The 24,650-nt window shown below is 42.3% G+C and overlaps 1 protein-coding gene across 4 annotated transcripts in view; it reads left to right on the forward strand.

The window, feature by feature from the left end:
* hdac11 (histone deacetylase 11) overlaps nt 1-24,650 on the forward strand; it is a 161,542-nt gene that overhangs the window by 43,724 nt on the left and 93,168 nt on the right. For all 4 annotated transcript variants that reach the window (XM_072280367.1, XM_072280368.1, XM_072280366.1 and 1 more), the window contains 2 exons: nt 17,623-17,665; nt 20,183-20,259. In XM_072280367.1, coding sequence (XP_072136468.1) covers nt 17,623-17,665; nt 20,183-20,259 — 120 coding nt within the window. The remainder of the gene's footprint in view (nt 1-17,622; nt 17,666-20,182; nt 20,260-24,650) is intronic.

A 24,650-nucleotide genomic window follows, 5' to 3' on the forward strand; every position in this document is an offset into this window, starting at 1 on the left:
GAGGAGTTGGGGGGATTTGTTTTCCCCTATATGATTGTCAAAGTAATGTTTGAGCATCATTAAATTTGCCTTAAAGTGTAAATGAAGGTTTGACCTTAAACAATGCTTCCCTTGACAATATACAGCGTACCTCAGTGGACCTGGAAGGAAGTAAAGTATGAAAGATTTGGCAGGACAGATCAAAAATGTCAGAGGAGTTAAAAAAAATCAAAAACTGCCAAATGCAGGAAGTCTAAAATAAGAATGAAAATCTGTAAATCTGTAACTCAGCAGTTCAGCTACAGATTAATGACCTTTGAGTTCTGATTGAAAGGTTATTGGCCAAAAATGTTAAATGGTTTTGCTTTTCAGTTTTCAGGCCCATGTCATGCAGTACGACGTGTGTACGGACATTACCCAATCTTTGCTTTCTTTTGTGTCAGACAGGTTGGCTAACTTTATGACGAAAAGTTTGTTTTAAACTGCAGTGAAAGTTGGGTAGAGAGAATAGCTGTAATTGGGTAGAGATCAATATTGAGAAGGTGATACAAATGCAGCAGGCGCTGTCCAAGATACAGTGATAAATGCTTGTTTATCTGCCTGGATGAATGTAAATAGAAGGAAATGACTAAGGATAGCAGGAGCAAAAAAAAAGTGTGATGGAACTATGATTTGCAGAACACAGCAGTTGCTGTTTGAAATAGAAGATACCTCTGGAAATACTGACTAAGCCAGATGGCATCTGTGGAGAGAAAAATCCAATTAATATTACAGGCGGATGACCTTGCATCAGAGCTGTCTATTTCTGGTATACACAGAAAAAGACTAATTATATGAACATTTTTGCTTGAATACCTCAATTGAAGGTGAAATGTTATTTGCTGAGCTTCCATTGGGCTTTATTGCAATGATGTAGGGAACCAAAGTTGGAGTGATCAAAGTGAGAATGAGATGAAGAATTTGAAAGCAACTGAAATTTCAGGATCACTCTTGCAAACAGGTGGCCGCCCAGTATTCATTTTTAGTCTCTCCAGTAATGAGGAGACCGCATTGTGAGGCATCTCTAGTTGGTGTAAGAGAATGCAAAAGGGGCAGGTGCTGTATTTGCCACAGATGCATGGGATCATCATTAAGTGCCATGTCCTATGACGGAGGCCTTATCCATGACCATGATTGTTCTTGGAAAATTATTCTACAGAACTGGTTTGCCATCGCCGTCTTCTGGGCAGTGTCTTTACAAGATGAGTGACCCCAGCCATTATCAGTACTCTTCAGAGATTTACCTTAAATCCCCTTTGGTAGAGACATATTTCCACCCCGCATACGATAGGGAAGTAATTATTGGTTACTAAGGGGCACTCTGGGAATTAGCAGAGAGCATTGTTCTTTGGATTGCTGAAAAAGGAGGAGAAAAAGGTGTGTCTGCTGGAAACTATTGGAATTTTCAGAGGTTGGTCTGTTAAATGGAAGCCAGTTGGGGTGGAAGGAGAGGTAAAGGAAAACTTACCTTTCCTAGGCAGGGTTGGTGTGGGAGATGAAATCAATGGGAAATAGAAAAGATCCAGTTGAGAGTTAGAGGAAGATGCCTGGGATGCAGTGGCATGGAATTTCTTGTCATCAGACACAATAGAGGAGAAGAGATGAGGAAAATGGAATGGAGTCCTTGCAAGGATCATGTTGAAAGTATTACACCTTCTCCACTCTTCATTCTACTTATCTTAGTGTAACTGAATCCCTTCTTGTGTGCTGCTTTAGCTGAAAATGCTGTGCTTTGTCCTGGAGGTCTGTTCTTGTGTTTGATTCTGGTATTTGGAGTGTTTGATGTCTGGTCTTACAATGCAAAATCTCCTTTTCATGGGTTCAATCTTTGAAGTAGTTAGAAATTTACGTTGTTAGAACTGGAGTATAATTTTGATCATTCACTGCATCTTTAACAGATGCTTAACTTCTTTATTATATTTCCTAAATACTTTGTAAAGTATGCGTAGTTCCAAAGTTAACGATTTAGCTGGTTGTCTATTAAAAAATACATTTGCCAGGAAATTACAGTGAACTCTAAAAGATGTGCTGACAGGCATATAAAAATGTTCACTGCATATTTTTGGATCCTCTCCCATTGTTGGATTTGGGAGATCATTTACAGGCCTCCCATTCCAGACAAGATAAAATCAGCTTTGACTGTGTTTAATGAACTTAATTGCAGAAATACAAGTAGTGTTTTAAAATGGTGAACCAGACTGAGGAGGTGTTCAAATTTAATTCAGAACAATGAGCTGGAGATGGAATTGGTCAGACTGTATTTGAGGTATTCTGAGCAGTTTTGGTTCCATATCTAAGAAAGGATGTGCTAGCATTGGAGAGAGTCCAGGGGAGTCTTACAAGAATAATCCTACAAAAGAAGGAGTTGGGATATGAGGAGAATTTGATGGCTCTGGGCCTGTACTTGCAGCGTTTAGAAGAATTGGGTGGGGGGGGGGAGCTCACTGATACCTACTGAACTTTGAATGGCCTGGTTAGAGTGGTCCTGTGAGGAGGATGCTTCCAAGAGTGGGAGAAACTAAGGGCCAAGGGCATAACCTCAAAATAAAAGGATACCTCTTTAGATCAGAGATGAGGACGGAACATGGTGAATCTATGGAATTCATTGTCACAGTTGGCTAGAGGCCAAGTCATGGGTATATTTAAAAATAATGGTTGTTGGGTTCTGATTTGGAAGGAAGTCAGAAGTTTCATGGAGAAGGTGGGAGAATGGAGTTGAGAAGGAAAATAAATCAGACGCAATTGAATGGTTGTTGCAAGGACGTGGTGGTGGAACGAACCCGAGTGCTGAACACGGGCGCGGAGGCCTAGTCGGGAGGCGTTACAGTTGCAGCGAGCGTGGAATTGGTGTCTAAGAGAGTCTTTACCCAGAGTCTTGGTTTTAGTAGAGAATTCAGGAATGATGCTAGACTTAGAACTGATAGTCCTAAGAACCATGGAACGAGGCTACTCATACACGGGTCGACCAATGAACTGACAGCTCCTCGTTGTGATCACAGGGTCTTTATCCTGCAGTTTCTGATGGGAAGCAGGTGTGTGTAGTTAGTGGAACCTGGGAATGATTGGAAATTAAATGAGCTGATTGAGGCCCAGTTGCTGAGATAAATGGCAAGGTGGGGGATTGCCAGAAGAGACCATGACAGAACCCCCCAACGTGAGCCTCCAGGCCTGTCTGGATGGTCCCGATGAAAGTCCTGGATGAGAGAAGGGTTTGGGATGAAGGAGCGGAATACCCAGGAATGCTCTTCTGGACTGTACCCTTCCCAGTCCACCAGGTATTGGAGACCCCTGCCCTGACAGTGCACATCTAGTAGTCGTCGGACGGTGTATGCCGGATGGTTGTCGATGATACCGGCAGGTGGGGGAGTCTCAGCTGGGGGACACAAGGGGCTGACGGAAACTGGCTTTAACTGAGACACATGAAAAGTTGGGTGGATGCGCATGGATCTTGGCAGCTTTAGGTGGATCGCTGTGGGATTGATAACCCTGTCAACCTTGAATGGTCCCAGGAAGCGAGAGGCAAGTTTCCTATGTTCGTCTTTGAGCGGGATGTCCTTGAAGGAAAACCACACCATCTGCCCAGGTTGGTACTCTGGCGCCGGAGTCCGGTGTCGGTGGGCTGTCTTCTTATTTCGATTTGTTGATCTGAGTAGAGCCGTGTGTGTTTCCTCCCAAATCTTAAGGCACCAATTAATATGGTCCTGAACCGACGGTACTACAATCTCCTCTTCTTACGTGGGAAATAACGGGGGTTGGTACCCAAGGGAGCACTCGAACGGAGACCTCCCAATGACAGAGCTCACCAGAGAGTTGTGGGCGTACTCAACCCACGGGAGGTGGTCGCTCCAGGTCGACGGTTTGTTTGCCGTTACACAACGTAGTGTCGCCTCCAGGTCTTGGTTGACCCATTCCATCTGCCCGTTCGTCTGGGGGCGGAAGCCGGATGACAGGCTAACCGATGCACCTAAGGCTTGACAGAAGGCCTTCTATACCTGCGAGACGAACTGGGGACCTCGATCGGAGATGATGTCTGTGAGGTTCCATGGAGGCGGAAGACGTGGCGGACGAGAAGATCTGCGGTTTGTTGACAGGAAGGGAGTTTAGAGAGGGCCACAAAGTCCACTGCCTTGGAGAATCGGTCTACCGCGGTGAGCACAGTGGTGTTTCTGCGGGAAGGGGGTAGACTGGTGATGAAGTCTAGGGCGATGTGTGATCAGGGACGACCAGGGACAGATAGAGGACGAAGTAGACCCGCAAGAGGTCAATGAGAGACCTTTCACCGAGCACAGATGGAACAAGCCGAGACATAAGAACGGGTGTCCCCCTCCATGGATGGCCACCAAAAGTGCTTCCTCAGGAGAGCCAGGGTCTGATCACTCCTGGGGTGGCAGGTGAACCGGGATGTGTGCCCCCACTGGGGGACCTGAGACCCGACAGGCATGTACAGGCGATCACTGGGTCCATTGCCAGGGTTGGGCTTCCTTTACTTTAGACTCGATCTCCCAAGTGAGGGTGGCAACCACGCAGGATGGTGGGAGGATAGTCTCGGGACCGGAGATGTCATCTTTGGAGCCATGCTGGCGGGATAGCGCGTCCGGCTTCCCGTTCTTGGATCCTGGATGGCACGTGAGGGTAAACTTGAACCGACCAAAAAAAACATGCTCAACCGGCTTGGCGGGAGTTCAGTCATTTGGCGGTCTGAATATACCCCAGTTTCTTATGATCAGTCCACACCACAAACAGGTGTTCTGCCCCCTCCAACCAGTGCCTCCATTCTTCCAGTGCTAGTTTGACTGCCAGCAGTTCCCGATTCCCCACGTCGTAATTCCGCTCGATGGGGGACAGTCGGTGAGAGTAGAAGGCGCAGGGGTGAAGCTTTTCGTCCGAACTTGACCGCTGGGATAGGACCGCTCCTACCCCGGAGTCAGAGGCATCCACCTCAACGATGAATTGACGGGATGGGTCCGGATGGACCAGGATGGGAGCGGTGGTGAAACGCCTCTTCAGGTCGGTGAATGCTGAGTCCGCTTTGGAGTCCCAGCAAAACGGTGTGGTAGGCGAGGTAAGCCGGGTAAGGGGAGCCGCCACTCGACTGTAGTCTCTGATGAATCTGCGGTAGAAGTTTGCAAACCCCAGGAATCGTTGAAGTTGTTTGCGTGTTGTGGGTCTAAGCCATTCCTCCACTGCCCGGATCTTCTTGGGATCTGCTTTTACCTGCCCGCTTTCAATGATAATAGCCTAGGAAGCTGACCAAAGGAACGTGGAACTCGCATTTCTCCGCCTTTACAAATAACTGGTTTTCCCACAGTCGCTGGAGGACTTGACGGACATGGTGTACGTGTTCTTGGGGGCTATTAGAAAATATCAGGATATCGTCAAGGGAAATGAATATGAACCGATTGATAAAGTCCCTCAGTATGTCATTGATCAGGGTTTGGAAAACGGTGGGAGCATTGGTGAGGCCAAACGGCATGACCAAATATTCAAAGTGGCCCAGAGGTGTATTGAAGGCCGTCTTCCATTCGTCCCCCTCCCTGATCCTGACTAAATGGTAGGCGTTGTGAAGGTCCAGCTTTGAGAAGTTGGTGGCTCCATGCAGTGGTTCAAATGCTAAACTAATGAGGGGTAGAGGGTACTTGTTCTCAACTGTTATAATATTTAGGCCTCGGTAGTCAATACAAGGGCGAAGTGTCCCATCCTTCTTTTCTACAAAAAAGAAACCGACGCCTACTGGGGAGGATGAAGACCTGATAATGCCCACTACGAGGGACTTGCTAATGTATTTCTCCATTGCTTCTCTCTCCAGTCTGGAGCTGCTCTGGCCTATGGTCAGGCCACACTTAGATCCCTCCAGTTCGCCTACCAGCCCCGACTAGGAGTTGAGGATGCCATCGTCTACCTGCTGAACCATGTCTACACCCACCTGGACAAGCCAGCGAGCACTGTGAGGGTCATGTTTTTTGACTTCTCCAGTGTGTTCAACACCATCTGCCCTGCTCTGCTGGGGCAGAAGCTCACAGCGATGCAGGTGGATGCTTTCCTGGTGTCATGGATTCTTGATTACCTGACTGGCAGACCACAGTACGTGTGCTTGCAACACTGTGTGGCCGACAGAGTGATCAGCAGCACTGGGGCTCCACAGGGTACTGTCTTGTCTCCCTTTTTCTTCACCATTTACACCTTGGACTTCAACTACTGCGCAGAGTCTTGTCATCTTCAGAAGTTTTCTGATGACTCTGCCATAGTTGGATGCATCAGCAAGGGAGATGAGGCCGAGTACAGGGCTACGGTAGGAAACTTTGTCACATGGTGTGAGCAGAATTATCTGCAGCTTAATGTGAAAAAGACTAAGGCGCTGGTGGTAGACCTGAGGAGAGCTAAGGTACCGGTGACCCCTGTTTCCATCCAGGGGGTCAGGGTGGACATGGTGGAGGATTACAAATACCTGGGGATACGAATTGACAATAACCTGGACTGGTCAAAGAACACTGAGGTTGTCTACAAGAAGGGTCAGAGCCGTCTCTATTTCCTGAGGAGACTGAGGTCCTTTAACATCTGCCGGACAATGCTGAGGATGTTCTACAAGTCTGTGGTGGCCAGTGCTATCATGTTTGCTGTTGTGTGCTGGGGCAGCAGGCTGAGGGTAGCAGACACCAACATAATCAACAAACTCATTCGTAAGGCCAGTGATGTTGTGTGGATGGAACTAGACTCTCTCACGGTGGTGTCTGAAAAGAGGTTGCTGTCCAAGTTGCATGCCATCTTGGACAATGTCTCCCATCCACTACATAATGTACAGGTTGGGCACAGGAGTACATTCAGCCAGAAACTCACTCCACCGAGATGCAACACAGAGCGTCATAGGAAGTCATTCCTGCCTGTGGCCATCAAACTTTACAACTCCTCCCTTGGAGGGTCAGACACCCTGAGCCAATAGGCTGGTCCTGGACTTATCTCCTGGCATAATTTACATATTACTATTTAACTATTTATGATTTTATTACTATTTATTATTTATGGACCAACTGTTACAAAAATCCAATTTCCCCCTGGGATCAATAAAGTATGACTATGACTATGACAGTCAGGATAGGTTAAAAAGACCATAAGACAAAGGAGCAGAAGTCGGCCATTCGGCCCATCGAGTCTGCTCTGCCATTTTATCATGAGCTGATCCATTCTCCCATTTAGTCCCACTCCCCCACCTTCTCACCATAACCTTTGATGCCCTGGCTACTCAGATACCTATCAATCTCTGCCTTAAATACACCCAATGACTTGGCCTCCTCTGCTGCCCGTGGCAACAAATTCCATAGATTCACCACCCTCTGACTAAAAAAATTTCTTCGCATTTCTGTTCTGAATGGGCACCCTTCAATCCTTAAGTCTTGCCTTCTCATACTGGACTCCCCCATCATGGGAAACAACTTTGCCACATCCACTCTGTCCATGCCTTTCAACATTCGAAATGTTTCTATGAGGTCTCCCCTCATCCTTCTAAATTCAAAGGAATACAGTCCAAGAGCAGACAAACGTTCCTCATATGTTAACCCTCTCATTCCCGGAATCATTCTAGTGAATCTTCTCTGTACCCTCTCCAACGTCAGCACATCCTTTCTTAAATAAGGAGACCAAAGCTGCCCACAGTACTCCAAGTGAGGTCTCACCAGCACCTTATAGAACCTCAACATCACATCCCTGCTCCTATACTCTATTCCTCTAGAAATGATTGCCAACATTGCATTCGCCTTCTTCACTACCGACTCAACCTGGAGGTTAACCTTAAGGGTATCCTGTACGAGGACTCCCAAGTCCCGTTGCATCTCAGAACTTTGAATTCCTTCCCCATTTAAATAATAGTCTGCCCGTTTATTTCTTCTGCCAAAGTGCATAACCATACATTTTCCAGCATTGTATTTCATTTGCCACTTCTCTGCCCATTCTTCCAATCTATCCGAGCCTCTCTGCAGACTCTCTGTTTCCTCAGCACTACCAGCCCTTCTACCTATCTTCGTATCGTCAGCAAATTTAGCCACAAAGCCATCTATTCCATAATCCAAATTGTTGATGTACAATGTAAAAAGAAGCGGCCCCAACACGGACCCCTGTAGAACACCACTAGTAACCAGCAGCCAACCAGAATAGGATCTCTTTATTCCCACTCTCTGTTTCCTGCCAATCAGCCAATGCTCTATCCACGTATGTAACTTTCCCGTAATTCCATGGGCTCTTATCTTGTTAAGTAGCCTCATGTGTGGCACCTTGTCAAAGGCCTTCTGAAAATCCAGTAGCTTCATGTGTGGCACTTCTGAAAAAAGGTGACTGGTGGGTAGCGGGGCCCCCGGGAGAAGGTCGATGGCACAATCATATGGGCAGTGCGGAGGCAGGGAAGGGGCCCATTGTTTACTGAATACCTGTCCCACGTCATGGTACTCTGTGGGGATGCGGGACAAGTCGAGGGGTTCCAAAACAGGCGGAATCGCAGTAGTTGTTCTAGGAGATGGGGCTGACTACAGACAGTTGGCATGGCAAGACAGGCTCCATTCGGCTATCCTCCCGGTAGACCAGTCTATATGGGGATTGTGTTGGGTCAGCCATGGATACCCTAGAACTACCGGGGCTTGAGGTAAATGAATGAAAGTGAATCGTACCTCCTCCCGATGGTTGCCAGATAGGATCAAGGTCAGGGGCGGTGTACAGTGGGTCGCCCGAGCCAGCAGTTTTCTGTCCAGGGCCCCGGGCCTCCAGGGCGGTGGTTAGCAGCTCGCGAAGTATCCCAGCCTGGGTGGCTATCTCTTTGTCCAGCAGATTGTCCTCTGCACCGGAATCCACCAAAGCAGATAGGGACAGGGACTGGGACTGTTGTTGGTAATTCACGGTTGCTGGGATCTGCATCCGAGTCTGGGGTGCTGAAGGGAGTGTCATTCGGCTCACCAGAGCTCCCTTTCTCACTGGTGAGCCTTCCTCTTTGGCCGCTGAGGACCAGTATCCCAGAAATGTCCTGGCTGGCCACAATAGTAGCAATCCCCAGCTCTCCACCTCCAAATTCGTTCAGCTGGAGAGAGGTGGTTCTGACCCAGCTGCATCGGTTCCTCTCCCTGGAGGGGGGTGGGGTGGGACAGTCAGAGCAGGAGCCACACTGGGAGCGGCTGGGGAAGGGGGGGCTGACTGAGACTGGTAAGGTGGACTGTGGGCTTCCCCGAGGAGCGGGGCGACTGGTTCTCTCTCTGACGTTCCTGAAGTCGATAACCTAATCGAATGGCTAGCGAGGTCAGAGAGTCCAGACAGTCCGTGTTGTCCCTCGCGGCCAACTCATCCTTGATCTTGTCCGAGAGGCCCTGTCGAAACACCTCCCGTAGGACCTTGTCATTCCACTCGGAGTCTGTGGCTAAGGTCCGGAACTCAATGGAATACCTGGCCGCACTTCGCAAAGCCTGATGAAGAGTAAGCAACCGTTTCGCGGTGTCCTTACTGCAGATGGATTGTTCGAAGACTTTCCTCATTTCAGCGACAAAGGAGGAGTAGGAAGAACAAACCTCTGGTCAGTTATCCCATATTGCGGTTGCCCAAGCCAAGGCATCCCCTCGTAGCAGCCCCATGACATACGCAATCTTTGATTTATCGGAAGTGTAGGTACGTGGCTGCAGCTCAAAGACTAGGGAAACAATACCTAACATTTGGGCAACACACATCAAAGTTACTGTTGAACGCAGCAGGCCAGGCAGCATCTCTAGGAAGAGGTGCAGTCGACGTTTCAGGCCGAGACCCTTCGTCAGGACTAACTGAAGGAAGAGTGAGTAAGGGATTTGAAAGTTGGAGGGGGCGGGGGAGATCCAAAATGATAGGAGAAGACAGGAGGGGGAGGGATGGAGCCAAGAGCTGGACAGGTGATAGGCAAAAGGGGATACGAGAGGATCATGGGACAGGAGGTCCGGGAAGAAAGACAAGAGGGGGGGGACCCAGAGGATGGGCAAGGGGTATATTCAGAGGGACAGAGGGAGAAAAAGGAGAGTGAGAGAAAGAATGTGTGTATAAAAATAAGTAACAGATGGGGTACGAGGGGGAGGTGGGCCTCATTTAGGTCAAAAGTTGGAGCTGACTAACACTTGGTTAAACCTGGAGGTCAATGTCTATTAAGTGGAAAGCATTTAAGTTCGTAAGAAATTAAATAAGAAATTTTAAAAGATTAAATTACTTGAAGGAACCAAAAGGGCAGGAGGCACAAAATGAAAGAATGAAAGGCAGTTGTATACATAAAAACAAATTCTGAATTTGACGGTGTTTCTATTCAGATCACCAACTGAAATTGAAATGTAAATCAGTCCAGGAAAGGGTGACCTTTTCTTTCCTGGAGAATAACTGTGAAACAGCGTCTTTTTTTTTAAACAATACAATCTCGTCCCATTCACTTTACCAATGACGGTATTTTACGATTTTGAAAATTAAATTAATATTCTTATATTGCCCTTGGAGAAATTGATTTCTTTTGTTGCTGAGGGTTTCTCTGTTTGTCTTTCGTCATACACTGGCATTTGATTGTCACCATCTTTGGCTCTGTTAGTTAGCTTTTCACCCTATCAATATATGGATATCAAAAATGTAGAAGCATCAGGTCACCTATTACATTGTTTAAAGTCAAAGCAGCTCTTGACATTCCTCACTATGATGTGCTACTAACTTTTGGTTATCTTTAATTTTAAATTGATACCATTTCATGCTCAATGTACTTTTGATAATCATGCAAAATATTGAAGTAATTAGTGTTGGCGTGTGGCCAAGTGGTTAAGGCATTGGACTAGCGACCTGAAGGTCGTGAGTTCGAGCCCCAGTCGAGGCAACATGTTGTGTCCTTGAGCAAGGCACTTAACCACACATTGCTCTAAGACAACACTGGTGCCAAGCTGTATTGGCCCTAGTGCCCTTCCCTTGGACAACATCGGTGGCGTGGAGAGGGGAGAGTTGCAGCATGGGTAACTGTCAGTCTTCCATACAACCTTGCCCAGGCCTGCGCCCTGGAAACCTTCCAAGGCACAAATCCATGGTCTCACGAGACTAATGGGTGCCTTTATAAAAAAATTTGAAGTAATCCTTGAATCCTAATTTAATTTTGGGTTATCAGAGGCTTAGTGATCCTAATGGTTGTAGTATTCCTCATCTTTATTATACACATTTTTAAAAGTATAATGCCCGCAAGAGAGAATAGCGTGGGAAGGATGTCGAGAAGTTATGCCAGAGAATAAGTGTTGGTGTTTATTTGCAGATTTACCAGTTTGTGTTTCCTGGAACAGAACAAATGACAACATGTGGCATTAATGATGCCCTTTTGTATCCTGGCCTTCCTGTTGCAAATTTATAGCAACATGTCTTGGAAGAGCAATTTGACTGCTTTACATTGAGCATAATGATGAATCAACATGCTCAACAAAACATTATCAATAAGCTACAAGCATGAGAAAATCTGCAGATGCTGAAAATCCAAAGCAACAGACACACAAAATGCTGGAAGAACTGCTGAGTTCCTCCAGCATTTTGTGTGTGCTGCTTATTGCTAAGCTACTGTGAAACAATCGCATCCCCCTTGGTATAAATTCAGCATATATGCTGTTTTCAGTGCAACTTCGGAAAGTGTCAAAATCCTTTGTCTGTGTTGTATGAAATAATAGATCATTTAAAATTGTTCACTTTCATTGAAAATTTGCATTTAACAAAAGTATCACAACATCTCCATTTTTGTAGAAATGTTACCAGATGAAGCAAAGAAAAAATGTAAACTACAGAGATGAAAAATGCAGTTTGTTCTCCTATATGTTTTTTTTTGACGTTGCTGAGGAAAACGGCTGGATGGAGGAATTGGTGATGGCCAATATGCAGCTTCAGTGATGTCATTGACAGGGGACAGATATTGTGGGGGAGTATAATGACCAAATCTGGCAATGTAGTTAATTGGAGGAAACAAGCACTTCCTCATTCTCCCTTGTAAGGAGAATGCTGAAGTGGTGAAAGCAGGAAACTAGTGCACCCTTCCTCTCCTATGTGGAGATGCAGCCTTTTCTCATCTGCTCCTGGTTCCTCATATTCTGCAGCAGTTATACCCACTTCACTGGCAGCCTGAGCCCCATCAATTAGAAGGGCAGAGAGAGAGAGAGAGAGAGTTGAAGGTTGGTGGCGGGGGGGGGGGGGGTCTATGGTCTTATCCAATCACATTTTCAGAAGAAAAATTCTTTCAAATATAGCCACAAAGATGGTTCTCACCAAGGATTAGACTGAGAAAAGTTTTTTTAATTATTTACTGTTTAAAATAATGTAAGTTCTGAGTTAGATGTGAACTCCTAGGACAAAACTGGTTAAAGAATTGAGGAATTGTTGGCCAAAATGGTGCAACTAGGGGAGCTGCTATCTCCAGCAAGATGATTATGGATATTGTTTTGTGAAGCTTTGCATCTTCTTCCTATAACTTTGTGGATTGCCCCTCGTGCTTTGGTTTCCTCCTGCATTCTGATGACATGGGCTGGTAAATTCACCTTGTGATTAGGTGAGGTGGAACATGATGGGAATGTTAGGAAAATGTAATGGGATGAGTGCAGGGTCTGCTGAAAAATAAGTGCCTTGTAATCATTGCAGACTTGGAGGACCACAGGACCTGTTTCTATACTGTAAGAGTCTAAATCTGCGGCAATTGGAGACCTATAAATTCTTGGGCCTTTAACAGTGTTGGGCTCACTTGGGGAGATTTCAGTCTACCAAAGCAATTCTTCATTTACTGCCACCAAATATGTATGGGTGAGGCTTTGCTCTAGTTGTCCTCTGATTTGTATGCACGTGTAACTCCCCTCATTTTCTCGCACTGATTGACAAGGACACATACTACAATTTGGTTTGGTTTGGTTTCACTCCCACCACGTACCCATCTATTTCTTTAACTTTTGTATGGGAACAAGATGATAGTTAGTCTTTTTGTTTTAAGGAGTGTTTCAGCACAGTTACATTGAGCTACTTCCTACTCTTTGTCGCACTTTTTAACTGTTCTGGATAAGGCTCCATGAGATTTAAAATTTACCAAAGTTTCAGACCTTTCTACAGTTCCATCCAGCGTTTGTGTCTGTGCTTCTGACACCAGTTAAAACGCCAGGTCATATAAACGTGGTTAGGATGAAAGTGGTTCTGTGTAATGTTGAGCGTTACCCTTCAAAAATCTGGAAGGGTAATGCTAAACTTTCGTTAGAATAAATAATCCTTTCATCTGTTTGTTTTTAGAATTTGTAGTTAATCAGTTAAGGACGTATATACGGAAAGGTGCCAGAAAAGAGCCAGCAACATCATGAAGGATCCCACCCATCCTGTTCATGAACTGTTTGTCCCACTCCCATCAGGGACCACTCGACTCAAAAATATTTTCCCCAAGCAGTAAGGCTGATCAACACTCCCACCCAACCACCACAACTTTATCATTTCCTGTCAGTCATTTTATGTACAAACACCCCTGTGCCTAGTGTCATTTATTCTTTTTATTATTGTGTTCTTTATTTTATTGTTTTTTTAATGCTACATTGGATCCAGAGTAACAGTTATTTTTTCTCCTTTACACTTGTGTACTGGAAGTTACATTAAACAATCTTTAATCTTGAAAGTAATTTAATATTGGAACAGATCAGTGGACTTTTAAATTCTACTACTGCTTTGTTTGTACTTATCAGAGGCTTCAGTGGCTTAGATGTTTCTTTGTGACTGCCACATGTTTTCTATCCCAAATGTAGCATTTGGAACAGTGGGTGGGTCTGACAGGCCAGGGTGGAGAGAGAGCTAGTGGTCGGAGGTTTGATTGAGGTTAAGAGTTGCGGAGCTCAGAGACCTGATTGGGAATTGCGTTTGAGAGTGTGGTTGGGAGATGGTTAATCAGCACCTTGTGGGGGAGTAGTGGAAATTGGCACCACAGTTAGACAGTTATTAAGTTTGGCCCAATGTTGGTGTGGGCGGCAATTCAGGGAGCTGCAGGTGGAACACAGAACATCGAAAAGTATAACACACTACAGACCCTTTGGCCCATGATGTTGTGCTGACCTACATAAAGTTACTCTCTGATCAATCCATCCCTCCTACATAGCCAATAATCCCCTACCTTTTTAATATCTAAGAGGCTCTTAAATCTCTCTATTGTATCTGTATCTTCTATCACCACTAGCGCGTTCCAGGCGTATACCATTTTTTGTGTAAAATACCTACCTCTGACATCTCTCCTAAACTTTACTCCACTGACTTTAAGTAGATGTTCTCCGGTATTGGCAAATACCGCCCTGGGAGAAAGGTACTGCCTGTCCACTTCATCTGTGCCTCTCATAGTTTTATACACTTTTATCAGGGAGGGGAGGGAACGTCGACTCAGACCATGAGAGGCCTGCGTCGGGCATTTTCATGCCTTACAAGGCGCAGATTGGAAGTCTGTGTGGGGCGCCACTCCTGGCACAGACACTAGAGCAATGTGTGATTAAGTGCCTTGCTCAAGGGCACAAACATGCTGCCACAGCTGAGGCTCGAACTAGCGACCTTGAGGTAACTAGACGAACGCCTTAACCACTTGGCCACATGCCCAACACAACTTTTATCAGTTGCCTCTAATCCTCCTTTGTTCCAAAGAGAAAAGCCATAACTCACTGAACGTTTCCTCGTAAGTCGTGATCTCTAATTCTAGTAAATCTCCACTGCACCCCCTATAAAGTTTCAACATCCGTCCTAAATCGAGGTGACCAGAATTGAGCACAATACTCTTAAGTGTAGGAGTTTTATAGAGATGCGACATTACCTTGCAGCATTTGAACTCATCCTCCTGACTAATGAAGGCTAATGCATCGCATGCCGCCTTAACCATCCAGTCGATGTGCGTGGCACCTTTGAGGAATCTATGGATCTGGACCCCCAAGATCCCTCTGTTTCTCCACATTGTTAAGAATTCTGGCACAATAATCCACAGATCTTACCCCCAACTCTACCATATTCTTAAAGTAAACTACTTTAATCACCATTTAGTCATCTGAAGGCACTGCAGAGTGTTTGTTTATTTATTTATTTATTGAGCTATGGTGAAGAATAGGCCCTTCTGGCTCCTGGAACTGCGTTGCCCAGCAATCCCTCGATATAATTTGAGCATAATCAGAGGACAATTTACAATAACCAATTAACCTACCAACTGGTATGTCTTTGGTACATGGGGGGGGGGGGGGAGAACCGGAGCACCTGGAGGAACCTACGCAGTCATAGGGAGAACGTACCGACTCCTTACAGGCAACGGTTGGAATCGAACCCAGGTCATCTGTTCTGTAAAGTGTTGTGCTAATCACAGTACTACTCTGCTGCACGTAGTTGACATGCGTGAACGGTGATTAAATTAGATTGTCTTAAGATTGTGATGGGGTTGGACTACAGCTGTTAAATTTTTGATAACTTGTGTGTATAGAGTTAATGTGTATGGAACTTGATTCTGGTCAGGCTTTCCTGTAATTAAAGAGGAAAATGCTAGGTACTGAAAACCCTAAACAACTAGCATTTCATATTAATCAGTGTTAGGAACTAGATCACATATGTTACTTTGTCATGAAATTACATTTCGCATTGTTTGAAACTCATGTAGTCCAACTGGAGCAATAAAGAACTCAAGGTTGCACCATTTCCCTCTACTCTGATGTAAGAAAATATGTAGCTTAAAAGAATACACAGAATATGGAGTGTTCAAATACTACTTGACCATATTCGCAAAACTGTCACGTGCCTGAATCATGTGAATCTCCTTGTCTGGGTGTCTCTCAACGTTGTGATCAATTTCAGACTAGGAGCAAGTGGTCATGTCATTTGGTGCTAAACTGCAATATTTGTTGCATTTCACAAGGAACCGTCATCACTGAAACTTGCATTGTATTACTGTCTCCTATTGATAGGCATAAATGTGCATTGTAAATGAAAAGCTTGCTATTTTACATGTTCTTGAATTTGTTCCAGTTGATGTGCTTGAATGAAGATTATATTTGTTTATCTTAAAACTGGTGGAAACTCCCAGCCTTGGGATTTCACAGGGCATAATTTCATTTATTTCTTAGGTAATTTGTATTCATTATGGAGGAGGTGCCTATTGCACAGAGTGCTTAATTGCTTTGGTTTGTGTGCATATCTTTCTAATATCCGTTGTGTGTGATTTGGAAGTATATCTGCTTATTTCAGTTTGGAGATGGTGACCTAAGGCAATTGAGTGTGACCAATTGTGGAACAGAATGTCTGCTATTAGTGTTGTTCTGTTGTAATACTATTGAATAACAGTTACTCAAGAATGGGTGAATCTCTTGGATTTGAAGCTTGGATAAGCAGCTATTGATTTACAGCAAAGAAGTAGAGGTGATTCATCAGGGATTTCAACCGTGAGGAAAAGAGAGAGAAGTTAGTATTTTTCTTTCTGGAACAGTGAGAGTTAAGAGGTGATGTAATGGTTTTTCAAGATGATAAGGTACTTTGATAGACTCATTAAAGAAATATTTCCTCTGACAAGTACATGAATGATTTGGGATTCAGAATCATTGCCAAAAGATCTAGAAGTGAGATGAGGAACTCTTTTATACACTGGATTGTAGAGATCTGGAATGCTGTTTCTGAAAAAGATGGTGGAAACTGCCTAGATTTTGTTAGGCAGTTTCTTGAAGAACTTTCAGGATTAGAAAAAAAATTGAGAATATGGGGCGAACTATGACAGTTCTTCCAAAGGCAGTATAGGCATGACAGGCTGAAGGGGTCACATTTGTGCTGTAAGTTTCCAGAAATAGACTTTCACAGTCCTGACCAAATGAATGTGGTTGATCAATGTCTGATGTGTGTGATTTTTTTAAAAAGTGGTATATTTTCTTGGAACTATTAAATAAATATTAGTAAAGAACCAAAAATCCTTCAAATAGTAGTGGACACGGACACAGACCTCCCCACCATTGGGAGTATCTGCACGGAGCACTTTGCAGGAAAGCAGCATCCATCATCAGGGACTCCCTCCACCCAGCTCATGCTTTTTGTTTGCTGTTGCCACCATCAGGAAGAAGGTAGAGGAACCTCAGGACCCACACCACCAGTTTCAGGAACAGTTGTTACCCCTCAGCCATCAGGCTCTTGAACCAAAGGGGATAATTTCACTCAGCTTCACTCACCCCATCACTGGAATGTTCCCACAACCTATGGACTCACTTTCAAGGACTCTTCATCTCATGTTCTCAGTATTTATTGCTTATTTATTTATCATTATCATTTCTTTCTTTTTGTATTTGCACAGTTTGTTGTCTTTTGCACAGTGGTTGAACGCCCAAGTTGGTGCAGTCTCATATTGATTCTATTATGGTTATTGTTGTTATGGATTTATTGAGTGTGCCTGCAAGAAAATGAATTTCAGGGTTGTATATGGTGACATATATGTACTTTTATAATAAATTTACTTTGAAATAACGAGGCAGTAATTTTATTTCTAAACTTTGCATAATATTAACCACATTTTGTAAATAGAATTGTTTTATAGCCTGCTGTTGGATATTTGAATCACTCAATTGTGATAATAAATTGTTTCCTTTATTTGTTTCTAACATTTAGGCTGGGAAACTTGCTATTGAACGAGGATGGGCAATCAATGTTGGTAGGTAATAGAAAATTGTTGAAAATATGTGGAAGCCATTTAGTCTTCATCTTTGTCTGCATTTCAATTTACAATTGAACCACAGTTCTGGGCTACTAAAGTTATAAATGGGGTTGTTTTTCATGGTGTATCAGCCAGCTTGTTGAATATAAAAGCACTAAATATGCTTGGTAAGGTATGTTACAAATTCAGTTTTTCTAATGCAGTGTTACATTATATAATGTTTAATTTTATATTACTTTTGCAAATAGATTTCATCAAATATTTCTGCTATTAGTTTGTTGAGTGATGTGTTATAAAAACTGACATCTCCATCACCATGACAACCCAGTTCTTACATTATATCCAACAGCTGGCTTATTTATTACTATGGAGAAAGATTATTGCAAGCTTTTTGTAATAGCTGGTAATATTTTGCTTTAAATACTTCTGTGAAGACTTAGAAAACAAGATTTATATGACATGCTCAATTAATTGATGTAAAGTTTGACTGCATCTACTGCGTTTATTAAGTCTTAAAGGTCACTTCAATTGTGAATGCAGATGACTCTGTTTTCCTCTTCAAGCAATTGTATAACAATGCCATGTTCTGAGTCATTTTGCTAACATTGTAGTGTTTTGATTAGTTTTGAGGGATAAAAGAATTATATTTGATGCATTGGACATTTGCATGGCTGTACAACATTTCAGAGCATAATAGTATTTTCGAGAAAGTGTGGTGACTGCACAGTATGATCGAAATTTTTTCTTGTTTTGGAAAATCATTCAAAACACCATGTTAAGTATTTGAAGCAGCTGGGTTCTATCTGAATGATTTTAGTCCACCAATTTTGCACATTAAATAACTATATTTTCACCACCAATAATGAAAAAGACATACAGTGAAAATTTAATGCATATTTATGTCCTTTGAATGTCTGAAAGAGATAAACCACCAAAGAACAGTCTTTGTTATAATACTGAGAAATCACTCAGATAGTTTGTGCCCTAGTGAGTGTCAAAAGAAGGTAGTCCAGGTAATCATATTTTAATAAAATTAATTGAAGGATAAATGGTCGGCTTTGAATAGTTCCACAGAATCTCTTAAATTTCCCAAAAGAGGGAAACTTGCTTTTACATTTAATCTCTCCAGTTTAACCTCTTCTATGAAAGGTAGCACATTGATATGGATGATGTAGTCAGGTTTGCAAAATAATCTTCTGATCCATACTTGGCAGCTTACTACATTTAAATAGCCCAAGGCAGTTCAGAACCTACCTGTGGTTTCAGTGTGTTTTAGATACTGAAGTGCCAATACTCATTCCTAGCAACACACACAAAATGCTGGAGGGACCCATCAGGCCAGGCAGCGTCTATGGGAAAGAGTGAACATTTACTGTTTTGGGCTGAGACCCTTCATCAGGACTGGAGAAGAAAGAGCATTCTCAGTGCTATATTGTTTTTCAGTTGATTTAGTCATTTTTTGTTACATGTAGTAAATTTGTGTGTAGGACACATGTAAGGGGTAGAACTGCGTAGATTCTATAAGTACCTTATTTGTGCACCCTTTAGGAGATATCATTGGAGAGCATAAACTTGATTTCCATGGTTTTGCAGATGACACACCATTGTATATCTCAGTTGAGCCTAATGATGATGACACCTTTTCTTCTCTGATTGCTGATATGGCTGCAATAAACAAATGGATGAACAATAACGTTCTAAAGCTAAATGAGCATAAAACTGAAATACTTTTGGTTGGTCCTAAAGCCAAAAGAGATATTCTTTTTGATAAACTTGGGAACTTGGCTCCCCTTGTGAAATCAGAAATAACTAGCCTGGGTGTTATCCTTGATTCAGATTTGAATTTTAAATCCCACATATTGTAAAATGTCTGTTTCTGTCACATAATGATGCTGAAAAACTAATTCACACCTTTATGTTAAATAGGCTAGATTACTGCACAACACTTTTTACTGGCCTTCCAAAATAATCCATGACAAACTTCAATTCATTCAGAATGCTGGTGTTGCACTTTTAAGCAAAACCAGATGAAGGAATATATCTCTCCCATCTTAGCTACTTTGCATTGGCTTCCTGTATCTTTTTGAATTGATATTAAAGTTCTCTTACTTTTTTAAAGCAATTAATGGTCTGGGACTAGAGTACATTAGAGAATTGCTTTTGTTTTATAATTTTGCTTGAACTCTTAGGTCTTCTTCTGCCAGTCGCTTAAATTTAAATAATCTCCCTCAAAAAAGGTCAGCTGTTTTGAACTACGCTCCTAAACTGTGGAATTCACTATGTAAAACTATAAGGGATGCAGTCTCAGTTAACGTTTTTAAAAGCCAGCTCAAAGCCTATTTATTTTACCTTGCTTTTAATTAATGTCTTTTTCTTTTATTTTCATGTTTTTATTTCTTAATTTTTTCATCTTTTTATCACATTGTAAAGCACTTTGAATTGCATCATTGGCATGAAAAATACTCTATAATTAAGTTATTAATATTATTATTACCTCTGCTTTACTTCTGTTAGGTGGTGGCTTCCATCATTGTTCGAGTGACCAAGGAGGAGGGTTTTGTGCCTATGCTGACATAACTCTGGCAATTAAGGTGAGAATGGAAAGTAAATAAATATGATTTTCTCATTACCTAAGACTTGAAAACTTGGTTCCAGAATATGAAAGTATTTCACCAATGAGAGGCAACACATTATTTGAGTAGCTTTGAATGTAAAGTGAACTTAGTGATTATTTATACAGATATTATGACATACTTTTGGTTTTAAATCCTCAAAGTGATTTTTAACTCCAATTGGTTTTAAAATTTGGATCAGCTTTGGCTGACATTCATAGTTGCTTCTGATTAACTGCTTAGAGAAGCAAAACAAAATTGTGGGAAGGAAATTTCAGTCAAAGTGATCCATGCATTATGAGTTTATTTTGTTAACCATCTAACAAACAAAGATTAAATTGTATTCAGCTTACTACATTTAAATGTATATATAAAACTTTGTCCTGGACATTAGGAACAATGTTTTCATGCATACGGTATTGATTTGATTTCCCCTCTACTATTTCAAGATCTCCAAAAGTAATAGTTTTATGTTTCCATTAAAACAATGAAGGGAAGACTAAACTTTGCTTTGTATAACAATATTACTCCAAAATCATTACCAGACTCATTTGAATCTCCTTTGTCAATGTTTTTTTTAATTTAGTCTGCTTTTTTGGAATATGGAAATCATTAGATGGTTGCCGTTTTAGGATCACAATAGATTTTTGTAACATAAGATTTTGTTTCCAGACTTTTCATATTTATCTTGCGTAGAATATTTAGTAAGCAGTGAATTACCTGTAGTTGTTTCTGAAACACAAGGATTACACATGCCTTGTGCAGGTTCTATTGAGTGTAGCTTGTGGGTCACAGTTTATGTGGGTCAAAGATGACCTGGGACTCGGGTCGGCTGGTGTTTACAGGATTCCCTATGAATGCGAAGCAGCATGCATTGGTCAGGCAGGATGCGCGGTGGAAACCACTTCAAGGAGCACAGGTGGTGTATCCGTTTGGGTTAGTTGGAGAAATTAGCAGTAACAGAACACTGCATTCGCAATGGCCATAGGATTGATTTTGACGACACAAAACCACTGTGCCATGCCAATGGCTTTTGGGACCACCTGGTAAAGGAAGCCTTTGAAATAAGACTAGAGGAAAAGAATTTTAGCAAAGATGAACTGGAATTCAGTTGTAAACAAGGTGGGAGAGTGGAAACCTGATTGGATAAGGACTAACCAATCAAGAGGGACAGACTACGGGAGTATAAATACCACTGGACTAGACATTCCAAGGAATCATCCCTGAAGAAGACAGCAGAGTTTGACATCAAAACATCAGTTATAATTGATATCTGGAAGCCTGAGAAGAGTTTATTTGTTGTTTACACCAGGAAAACAGTGGATCCTCTTTCATGTTAAAGCTGTTAAAATATTGCTAATGTTTCTAAATCTGTGTAATTCTGAAATATACACAAATGTTCAGAAAATATTGAAAAACAAATCAAACACTTAAGTAATAAGAATAATAAAATCATGTATGCAAACAAAAACAACTAGAAAATATGTAATTTAACTAAAACTTAGCATGGTTTCTCAGAGCTGTTCCTTTCCATTGAAATTAATACATTTGCTGTGCCTACACTTGATCTAAATCTGATGCATGAAGAATCCATCAATGGAGCTTAATCGGAAAATGCTTCAGAGCAGATGTCTAGTGTTGAGATATCCATCTGCGTGCGAATCCCAAGCTTGTTATCACTGATGATTGTGAGCAGAAATGCCGGTATTACCTTGCAAAATCTTACTTGTTGCATTTCTGTTTATAGTTTTGTAATTCATTCCACTCTGTAATAACAACTTCCTTAAGAGGAGATGTCCATAAAAGATGCAGGTTTATTGTTTTAGCAGTGGTGTGTGTATTTCGTTACTCCTGGTCAAGTAGAGAATTGAATGAGGAATGCTATTTAATCAGTCCCTGTTTGTCTATTCAGAGAGAAAGCTTATTGTCCTTCCATCATTTTTTCTTCTTTTTCATTTTTCCTAAGATATCTGTTCATAATTTTCTTTTCAATTTGTAATGTTGGAAACTTTATAGTTTTAGTTCAAAGTGTACTGCATAGCTGAATAAACAATAGAGTACATACTTGATTGAAACAATTTCTTTTATCCTAACGTCATGGTTCCAAGACTTTTCTAACCACATTTAAAATTCTGTCAGCTTCATAAATTCAGGCTTTTACAAAACTGAGGCATCCCAATTTTTTTCACAGCCTTCCTGTATAATCCAGCACTACCTCACCTGAACTCGGGATGAACTCCAAAATTTTGAATCCTCCTTTGTGGCATCATGACCTGAACTTTAAAAACTCTAAACATATGGTCAGTGTGATGCCCACAACAATCTTCAACCTGTTTGTCTGTTCCACATTGATGGTACAAATCACTTGAGCATTCAGATTTCTCAAGTTCTTAAACAACGTTTCATTTCTACACCATTTAGTGAGTATTTATTTAGGCTTCTGTTGTTAAGTATCATGCATAGCCTGCAGAACGTTCTGTAGTGCACCGACGGAATCGTTGCATCATCCATCGTGGCCCAGTCCATCACAATTAAAGCACTGCCCACCATTGAGCACATCGACACAGACCGCTGTGGCAGGAAAGCACCTTCCATCATCAAGGACCCCCACCACTCGGGCAATGTTCTCTTCTTGCTGCTGCCATCAGGAAGAACGTCCTCAGGTCCCACATGACCAAGTTCAGGAGCAGTTATTACCTCTCGACCATCAGTTTCCTGAACCAGAAGGGATAACTTCACTCACCCCATCACTGAACTGTTTCCACAACCTATGGACTCATTTTCAATGACTCTTCATCTCATGCTGTTGATATTTATTGTTTGTTTATTTATTAATATTATTATTTCTTTCTTTTGTATTTGCACAGTTTGCTGTCTTTTTGCACACTGGTTGTCTGCCTTGTTCAGTGCAGTCTTTCGTTGATTCTGTTATGGTTATTGGACTTATTGAGTATGCCTGGAAGAACATGAATCTCAGGGTTGTATATGCTGACAAATATGTACTTTGATAATAAATTTACTTTGAACTTGTGTACAATACAATAACTATAATGAGTTACAGTAGTACACCAAAGTTGTTGATGCCTTTGAGCCTTTGTACTTCAAAGTGTCTACCAATCTACCTTGAGCACACAAGAGGCTGAGTAGCTTATTCCTACTCTTACTTCAAGTTCCTACCCTGTAAATCTTTATGCGAATTTTACTTAGTAAGATCATGTTACTAATAACACCCTCAGCTATGGATGCCCACTGAGCACTGAATATACATGACCCCCACCCACTGTTATCCTGAAAGACGATTAATCCTGTGCCACAACCAATGACCTTGTCATACCAAACTACCCAGCACTAATCCCTTACACAAATACACAGACTTGCAATTACATTTTACATCTACCTCCTCAGCTGTCTACTTTGTTCTTTGATATATCATGTTTCTGTGGTTGTTGGCCCAAACGGATCTAATTACAAGGTGATGCCCTTAAAAATACTTCTCTCTTAGACTGCTGGAGTCACTGGTTGCATAATGGGTCACAAACATATCCTGGAAATGTGCCAAATGTTGTGACTTTATGAGCCGTAGATGTAATAGGTCTGGCTATAGAACAGTTACAGACTGGCATGTATGATGTTGTAGGCATCACTGAATCATAGCTGGGAGCTTAATGACACACTTTGTATTGAAAGGACAGGCAGAAAGGCAGAGGGGGTGGCATTGCTTTGTCGGTAAAAAATGAAATCAAATCTTCAGAAAGAAGTAACATAGTGTCAGAGGTGTTGAATCATTGTGAATAGAGCTCAGGAACTGCAAGGGGAGGAAAAACTCCCTGATGGGAGTTGCATACAGACCCCCAAACAGTAGGAAGGATGAGGTCTATAAATTACAACAGGAGATAGAAAATGGATGCCGAAAGGGGAATATTACAATGGTCATAGAGATTTCAATATGCGGGTATACAGGGTAAATCAGGATAGTGCTGGATTCTTAGAGCGGGCTTTCTGGAATGCCTGTGAGATAGTTTTTTGGTTGGGCTCTGGAGCCCACTAGGGAAGTAGCTATTCTGGATTAGGTGGTGGGCAATGAACCTGAATTGATTGGAGAGCTTAAGGAAAAAGAACCCTTAGGGACAAGTGATTTCAATATAATCGAATTCACCCTGAAATCTTGAGAAGGAGAAGCTAAGGTGAGATGTATCTGTATCAGTAAAGGGAATTACAGAGGCATGTGAGAGGAGTTGGTCAGAATTGATTGGAAAAGAACGCAGGCAGTGATGATGGCAGAACAGCAATGGCAGAAATTTCTGCAAACAATTTAGAAGCCACAGGGCATGTACAGTCTAAAGAGGAGGAAGTATTCTAAAGGAAAGATG

Source organism: Mobula birostris, chromosome 16 (genome assembly GCF_030028105.1).
Source record: "Mobula birostris isolate sMobBir1 chromosome 16, sMobBir1.hap1, whole genome shotgun sequence".
NCBI lineage: Eukaryota > Metazoa > Chordata > Chondrichthyes > Myliobatiformes > Myliobatidae > Mobula > Mobula birostris.